The sequence below is a fragment of the Lepisma saccharinum genome, chromosome 5 (genome assembly GCF_977018435.1).
Source record: "Lepisma saccharinum chromosome 5, izLepSacc3.1, whole genome shotgun sequence".
NCBI classification, from domain to species: domain Eukaryota; kingdom Metazoa; phylum Arthropoda; class Insecta; order Zygentoma; family Lepismatidae; genus Lepisma; species Lepisma saccharinum.
Window position 1 is genome coordinate 51,067,556 of NC_139233.1, and position 8,861 is coordinate 51,076,416.

Below are 8,861 nucleotides of genomic sequence, written 5' to 3' on the forward strand. Positions count from 1 at the left end.
TTTTGGTTTTAAAATTGTGAACATAATCCTAAATTTGATCTAAAAACTGCACTTATTATACAAAATAAACATATCCCTTCTAATGCGCATTTATGTAATTACCAAAGTATTAAGTTTATTCCTGCATAAAGGGGTCCATTTTTGCTTTTCAAATATTTACAGCACAATTAATCAATTTTCCGTGAATTGCATACTCGCAGGATAATTCAAACTTCGTGTTTAAGAGTCTAATTCACATTTTGCAGTTCATTTCGCACCATTTCATGACAAAACAGAATAGGAAAATGCACCTTTCAGAAACATGAAAAATTAAAGTTACAATGTGTTATTTCACATTTTGTGTTTTCGTGAAAAAAGAAATATGCATGCCTCTAGTAACATGTAGTATTTGAAATTCACTGAAAGTGTGTTTTGTTGGACTTGAGAGGGATAATTTTTTTCATTATTTTTAATGAGTTTTTGCCAAATAAAAACTTTCTGCATTTTGGTTGAACTGCCCCAGAAAGAGATACCATATGTAAGTATAGAATGAATGTGTCCAAAATATACTGTCCTTAAATCCTGTAAAATTAAAACATTTCTTAAAATTCTCTGGGCAAAGGGTGGAAGCAGTCATTGCAGCCTGTACCATGACTGTTGGTGTGGACAGTGAAAGTGAAATGCAGGTTTTGGGTGGAGGAGCGGTGAGTGTTGACCCTGAGGTTGAGGGCTGTGGACAAAAAGCCACCACACATGTTCAGGTAAGGATATAGATGAAGTTTACGTGTGGCTGTTTGGTGACAGATGGAGGGATAACCATGGTTGACCAAAGCTTGGTGTAGGCGGAGGTTGTAGTTCTGTTGGAAAGTGGGAGAGATGGAAGTGAGGGAGAATGGGATTCCTTTCTTGGTATGGAATGGTGTAATGAGCGAGAGCTCAACAATTGTAGGTACTGCAAGTGGTTGGTGAGTTTGATGTGGATGGTTATTTTCCTTGATGTGCAAAAGGTGATTTGATTGGTGGAGTGGGCCAGGTAGATGGAACTAAAGTGATTGAGTTGGTGTAGGAAAAGTGGACTCTTAGGGTTCCCCATATGTCCAGATCATGAAAATATCATTCATAAAATGGAGCAGGGAAGTGGTGTCAGGGGTTGGGTTTCCAGATTCTCTTGTTCAAGTTTGCCTCCTGTTCAAAGAACCAATTTGGAAATATTTAAAAGGTACGTGTCCAGACAATAATCCTTGTACATTTTTATTACATTTAGTGTAATCAAAATGTAATACGGCCAGCAACAAACTGCTGATGTAATTTGGCCCGGCAAACATGAAAGTTTACACCCCTGATTTACATTATCATCCAGATATACAAAATAACAAGTGAAAATGCAACAGCTCAATTGCTTATCTTGTCCACCTGTCTTGTTATGTAATTAATCTAGTAATCTTAACGGCACAATTTGTCTAAAACATATGAGGTAATGTTGATAATGTCTTCCACATAAAACTCTGTTCAGATATAGATAATTGATTGAGAAAGTGCACTCATTATGACTTGACTGTAAAAGTATTAGATATTTGATGTTCTTTATTGTAAATTTTAGTTGTTTCTAACACAGTATGAAATGTTTGTCACATCCTATCACATACTTGATATTCCGACAGAGATGGTTGCTACATTAGAAAAAAAAAACAACTTTGCTGTATATTTTAATTATTAAGGCACATATTTTTTGTGGATATCTTGGTAAAAAAATTGGAACCAATCGAGGAATCAAACAAACTACAGCCTAGACTGAACTATATCCAAGATGGAGGGTGGTTGTAAATTTTACTTTGAGTGTAAAGTTTATTGCATCTAGCAATACTTCTTGGTTTGTACCACCAGATGTCTCATATGATACCAGTATAGCTGGAATGGAACATGGGGAATTCAAAACAGGGTAGCCAGGTTTAGGTTAGAATCCATTCACAAGGGTCACTTCAGGACAAAATTATGGCAATAAGACTGTTCATGATAATATACCATTAATATGACAGCTATTTTGATATTCTGATCTAATTGTTGAATATTTTAAAGCAAAAACTCCGGTAAATGGATGAATATGATAGCAGTGGAATACTTACATATTAATATTAATCAATACTCTGAACAACGTTTAACGGTTACAACTGTAAATTAAAAATGCTTCACCTGCTCTATGGAAATACTAACAGTCTTGGTTCTTTTACTGTTAATCACTGAAATGCACTCATTAATTTGCGACCATCCTGTACTTGTAATCGCATGCACACATACACGTGTTAGTGTTTGGAAGTTACTTTTACTGTTTCTTTCTTCTACATAAAGTATAACTCGCCAACAAGAACGAATCACCAAGTGCTCTGTTTTTTCAGTTATGTGACCATAAAATCATAACTTTGATATTATTGTTGAACCAAGAAGTTTGGTCATGTCGAAGATTAGCAGAGATTTTAAATTCTTATATCCTGCATGTTCTAAAATAAATGCACTCGAGGCACATGTGGTGGCGACATCGGCCATTTCCCCTCATAGCTTTAATAATCATCAATTCTTCCAGGCAAATTACTTTCTTCAAGATATTGCAAATATCTGGCTGGAGAAAATTTTCATGTGAAAAGGAACTGTAAAGTAACAATTTCTTTATACTAGTTACTTGAAAAAGGAACCAAGTTACAGTTATCCATTTTATAAAGTAACCCAGTTACAGTTACTCAAAAAATGTAACTTCCACCTTTCATGCATGTAAATGGGGCAAATTATTTATAATATATATATTCACAAACATTTGGGACTGTTTCATCTAGTTACCTTTGGTGAAGGAACAACACTGAATGTGTTCATAATACGGTCAGGGTATTCTTCTCTAATCTTGGAGATAAGAAGTGTGCCCATTCCTGATCCAGTACCACCACCCAACGAGTGAGCAAGTTGGAAACCCTGCAAGCAGTCACAGCTCTCTGCCTCTTTCCTTACTACATCAAGCACAGAATCTACTAGTTCTGCACCTTCTGTGTAGTGTCCCTTGGCCCAATTGTTCCCTAGTTAGTTGAGGAAAATTAATTAGTAAGATTATTAGAATAAGCACAACAGAGAAAAATATCCATAAAAGATCTTGACTGTATTACCATAATGGGTATACTAAGTATATTGTCATGTTGCTTCAACAGATTTGCATACAGACTAGTGGTTAAAAAAAAAAAAAAAATCCTAGCATGGACCATGTTTCCAATGCTGATCAGTGAGGACAACTTGAGATATTCTTGAACAATCAACAATGAACTCTACTCTCTGATATGACAGGTGTAACCACTGAACCCAGTCTGCCTTATTCAAAGAAAGTAGCAACAATGAAGACAGGTCAGGTCATTGCCACTAGCCTCCCTCTCCTCACTTCCAGTAGAGCAGCTGGGCTCCTACAGCATCCCCAGCTCAGCTAGCAATAATAACTTTCAAACATTGGAGAATTTTTGTGTACTCATCTGCGCCTCTCGCCTCCGGTTCTTCTACATTTTTTCTGGCATTTCTAATTCCCAGTAGTTCATTAAATTCACCATGAAGGAACATATTGATAAAAGTGCAGTGTAAATACTAATTATAACAATCTTTTCATCCACTTTATTTGAGTGATAAACAGAAGTTTCCCAAGATTTTGAAACTTAGAAAACACCTTATGATGGAAACTTAAGTTATGATGACGATGAATGGTGAATCATCCATACATTACCCTCAATTTCAAACCAAGCACCTTAGGCTTCTGCTAGCCACTGTCATGGAGGCTGGACAAGAAAATGTGTCAACTTTGCAATATGTGTTTTCACTGAACCGCCAACTAGAAGTTCTTGTAATGAAGTTCGGCAGTCTCGAAAGCCAGAAAACATGAATGTACTGACCATGCATCATCCAATGAAAAGTCACTTGTCAGGATTGGTCTTCAAGAGTTTAGTGTTTTAAAATTGAGTTTGGAGACATTCTGTGCTTCTAATGTGGAATAAAGTTTGCTCATCTAAAGATTAAATTTTTTTTATTTATCAGGACATAAAATGAATGAATTAGGATGAGATTCATGAGAATTTCTTCCCCTTAAATTTTACCAAATATGAAGCTGTATATGATAAAAACTATATACCAGAAATGTATGAAAATTTTGTGCTAATGCAGCAGGGAATTCAAGTAAGGAACAGAAAACTGGTACATGCCTGATCAGCAAATATTTACAGTCATGCTGTCTCATTATATTTTGTTTATTTCTAGAAGAAAGTAAATTTGTTGCATTAAAACAGATATTTGGGCAACAACTCCACAGAACATATGCACTGTAATAATATATTTAGTACACCCATTACATTAATTTTAAATAGAGATTTAGAGTAGTCAATATTAAGAATTAGTAAACTTTCTTATTCAGACTTCCTTTAATAACCCCTAGTAGCACCATGTTATTTATAAAAGCTGATTTGTATAATTTATAACATTTACGAGAAGAAATGGCATTAGTTCATTGTTAATGGTTAGGTATTAATAAACGTTACTAATAGACCCAATAATGACAAATCTAAGTTTCAATGATAATACCACCTATATTTAAAACTATATATATATATGTACACACAAACAACAATACTAGAGTCAAATTAACATGTTATTAATGATCATAATAATAATTTAAAATTCTATAACCCCTTTCCTTATCCTTTCTGTAGTATAATCTTTGACTATGACCATGGACATCTATAAGGGAAAGGTTTAACAGGTCCAAACCACTTTCAATAATTTAATAAACATTTTGTATTAATTGTATATTATCAATCAAATAAACATCTAACAATTCGTCAAAACACTACATTGGTTGAAATGGGTTTTGAAAGGTTATATTAATATCTCTCGCACACACAGGTGTTAAAAAAAAAAAAGCAATTATCACTCATCCTCAACATTGCTTTCAGCCAAAAGTGTCAGAAAAGCAACCCTAAATAAGTAAAATACAAATAAATAACGTAAACAAGTTACTAACTCTATACACCAGTGATGTATTCTCCCATCTTTACTGTTGGTAAACCAACTTCTTTCACATACATAGAAATTGCCGGAAAATTTGAAGTTCTCAGACTTATGTTTTTCTTTTATTTGCATGCATGTATTGGTGCATTATTTCTATTAATCTAATTAATATACGAGTCATTCCATGAAATCAACACAGCCCACACACAACCTGACCAACTCCAATTTCCATGAAATTTGGGAAGTTGAAACTATGCATGGAACTTAGTAACTATGAAAATTTTGAGTACTCGTGCATCTTGTAATTGTTAAATTATTCAAGGTCAAAGTTCTCATAAATTGTTCTTTTTGAGCCCGCTTAGCTATACTAAATGTGCTGTAACTCTGCCCCTATTTCACCTAGGAAACCCTGTTCAGTTTCCTGTACAATAAGCTTTTCTTTATTTGAGTTTCCTAGGAGAAATAGGGGCGCAGTTACAGCACATTTAGTATAGCTAAGTGGGCTCAAAAATTGCAATTTATGCAAACTTTGACCTTGAATAATTTAACAATTACAAGACGCACGAGACTCAAAATTTTCATAATTACTAAGTTCCATGCATAGCTTCAACTCCCCAAATTTCATGAAAATCTGAGATGGTCAGGTTGGAAATTGCACATATCTGTGTTGATTTGGCATGGAATGACAAAAAAAAAATATACACAACGAAAGAATTGTCACAGTACCAGGTAGGTTCTATTAAGTCTCGTGGATAGATTTAGTAATTCGTTTAAGTTATTTATTATAAAACCTAGTCTCTCATTCCCCTGAAAATACAATATAATTAATGTATACACTTACATTCAAATTGCTTAGAGAAAATTTAATTCATTATAATTTAAAGCAGTAGCAATTAAATTACAACTAATAAAATTGTACATCCTTTGGTTGCTGCCAGTGAAACCCCACCCATTATTTCTGATATACAGCCATGACTATAACCTTAACCCTAGAACACTACCATGTTCCAATATTACAGTGTAACTAGCGCTACGTAAATTTTACGTACATGAAGGAATCGATTCTTAACACAACCTCTACATCATCAAAACAATGAATATTCTTTGTGAACATTATTTTGTTTACTTTCCTTATATTGATGTTATATTCTTCATTTTAAAATGTATAAACATGGTTTTATTAAACATAGAATATTTTAAGAGAATGTTTTGATTGAAAAGCCCGTACCTACATTATGAATGAAGGTGAAAAGTTCAAACAATGAAAAATAAACAATAATAATATTCATAATGCTGTAAATAAGGAACAAATGTAATTTTAAAGTCTTACAAGAAAATAGTGTATGTTTGTAAACTATTGTTTTCAAAATCTAACTATCCAAATCAAATTTACAAATGTCAAAATTACGCGCACAATTCTTCTATTACTAGCGCTACATATTATTGACGTACAGAGTCCAACATAATGAACAAACTAAAGACGTTCAATGCTTGAACCCTTCTTACCAGTGCCTGAGGCACTGCCAGGCAGAGGGATGAGTGGGTGCAAGGTGGGAGGTAGGACACACATTTGAGCGCAAAGCATACGTAAATTTTACGTACAGTAGTGTTCTAGGGTTAAAAGTGCTACAACAGGCTACAACATATATTGAGCTAACAATGTTTTCTATAAAATTCAAAACATAAGATAACCCATTTTCTATTTCAAGCTACTTGGAAACTAGTCCAAAATATTGTTTTCATCTGCATTACTTTGTTTTAAGTCTTTACCGTATATGGAAATGAATAGGATCTTAAAAAATCATTTTACAGAAATGACATACTGCATTTTAGATTATAGAAACTAACTACTTCAATTCATAAATTGTTCAAAATTGTAGTCACATTTTAGTATACTAAATAACAGAGGTTTTTCTAAACTGAATAATTAAGAGGAAGAAAATTGGATAGGCACAATCAAGCTTAAAAATGTTACCTGCACCACTCTGTCCAAAGACAAAATTGTCTGGTCTGAAAAGCTGGCCGAATGGTCCTGACCTCACGGTGTCCATTGTTCCTGGTTCAAGATCCACCAATACTGCTCGAGGGACATATTTGCCACCTAAAAAAATAACATTATTAATATTAGTTCTCTTGTGGAAGTATTTGTAAACATTAGTAACAAAAATAAGTGAAAAGTATTAAGGCTACACTGGATCTTTGGCTTGTGGCAGCAGTCATTTTAAAAAATTCCTTCCTTTTGAAAAACTGCCATATCACCACAAATTCTGATGATAACATCAGTTTAGAATTCCTTGTAGAACATTCAAGTGAATCTGTATGGTTTACTTTTTCCATATGCTTATGATGTCATGAAACTACCACAAACATCTAGACCAGTGATATATTCCCTCCCTGGGGAGGCACCCCAAGTTTTGCAGGATAGGCACGAGAACTTCTGAAATAATAATAGTTTCTGAAAGTCTAAAATATATATGTATATCAATATCTTCTATATTATTGGAACTCGTGTTGGTTGTTTAGAGGCAATGTCATCTTCGTGTTGGTTGTTTAGAGGCAATGTCATCTTCGTGTTGGTTGTTTAGAGGCAATGTCATCTTCCGAATTCTTGAACTGAAACAGGAACTGCAGTCATACCTTGTAAGAGAGAACCATGCCAATGCTGAAAACTTCATTGAGTGTCTTTGTACAGAAATTGGTATATATTTTTATCACATTTTACATAAACTGAATGTTCTGAATGTAACTCTACAAGGGAATGATATCCACATTCTGCACCTACCAGACAAGATGTCAGCCTTCAAAAGGAACTTACTGCTTTGAAAGACAAAAACTGAAGATAAATAAAATTGCTGATTGCTTTCCATGCATTGAGCATGTTGTGAGAAAAAAAAGGATTACAATTAAATGAAGAAATCAAATCTGTGATTTGTAACACTTGTCACAATTTTATCTCCACTGCAAAAAGCACTTTACATGGTTCATGTAGCACAACTGGATTAAGGATTCATTCAACGTAGACCTCCACTAAATTTTACTACAGCAGAAGAGGAGCAGCTTATTGATCCTTCCTCAGACAACACAGTGAAGACTAGGTTTCTTTCTGCAACACTGCCTGAATTTTGGGGGTCTGCGAGAATGAGTATACAGAGTTGTTAAGTAAGAAGCTCTTGCACATTCTGCTTCCGTTTGCAACTTCCTATCTGTGTGATGGTGATCAAGTACAAATACAGATCGAGAGTAATTATTCAGAATGAGATGTGCCTTGCAATTCCAAATAATATGTATCTAGATTCAATTAATTCTGTGATGCCAAGCAAGTTCATAAATCTCTGTGACTTTGCTAAACATTGCAATATGCCTGTTATTAATATTATTATCCAGTTTTCTTACTGCTTCTATTTATCCTTTTCTCATGACTATCGTATCGCTGAGTGATTGACACCAGCTTATAAACACTAAAAGAATCACATGTATTAATCATACATTATTTTTTTGCTACTTCTATGTGTACCAATAGTAAATTAACATATGAATAGATTTTGTGTTACCTTTTATGGTCACATATAGTTATCTATAATTATTGAGGAGAGGTGCATGCAGATTTTGACAGCTGAGGGGCGCCACAATAGCAAAAAAGTTTGAAAACACCTGACCTAGACAACAGTAAAAGCAAACACAAACATTCACTTGAATGCTATTAGTCGTAACCTATATGTATTTGTCCATAGATGTTGCAGAACCAAATATCTAGCATCGATCAACTACGGCAAGACATTCCACTTTCACCTGCCGAAGGCTAAACGTGCAATATTTTGCAGTCTACTTGAAATTTTATGTCTTGCCTAACTCGCATTATATTG

General features: G+C 34.1%; 1 protein-coding gene across 1 annotated transcript in view; it reads right to left on the minus strand.

The window, feature by feature from the left end:
• Nucleotides 1–8,861, minus strand: part of LOC145987813 (tubulin beta-1 chain-like) — a 111,700-nt gene that overhangs the window by 22,443 nt on the left and 80,396 nt on the right. The window contains exons 3-4 of the mRNA XM_083122534.1: nucleotides 6,974–7,099; nucleotides 2,809–3,038 (exon numbers count right to left, since the gene is read on the minus strand). Coding sequence (XP_082978660.1) covers nucleotides 2,809–3,038; nucleotides 6,974–7,099 — 356 coding nt within the window. The remainder of the gene's footprint in view (nucleotides 1–2,808; nucleotides 3,039–6,973; nucleotides 7,100–8,861) is intronic.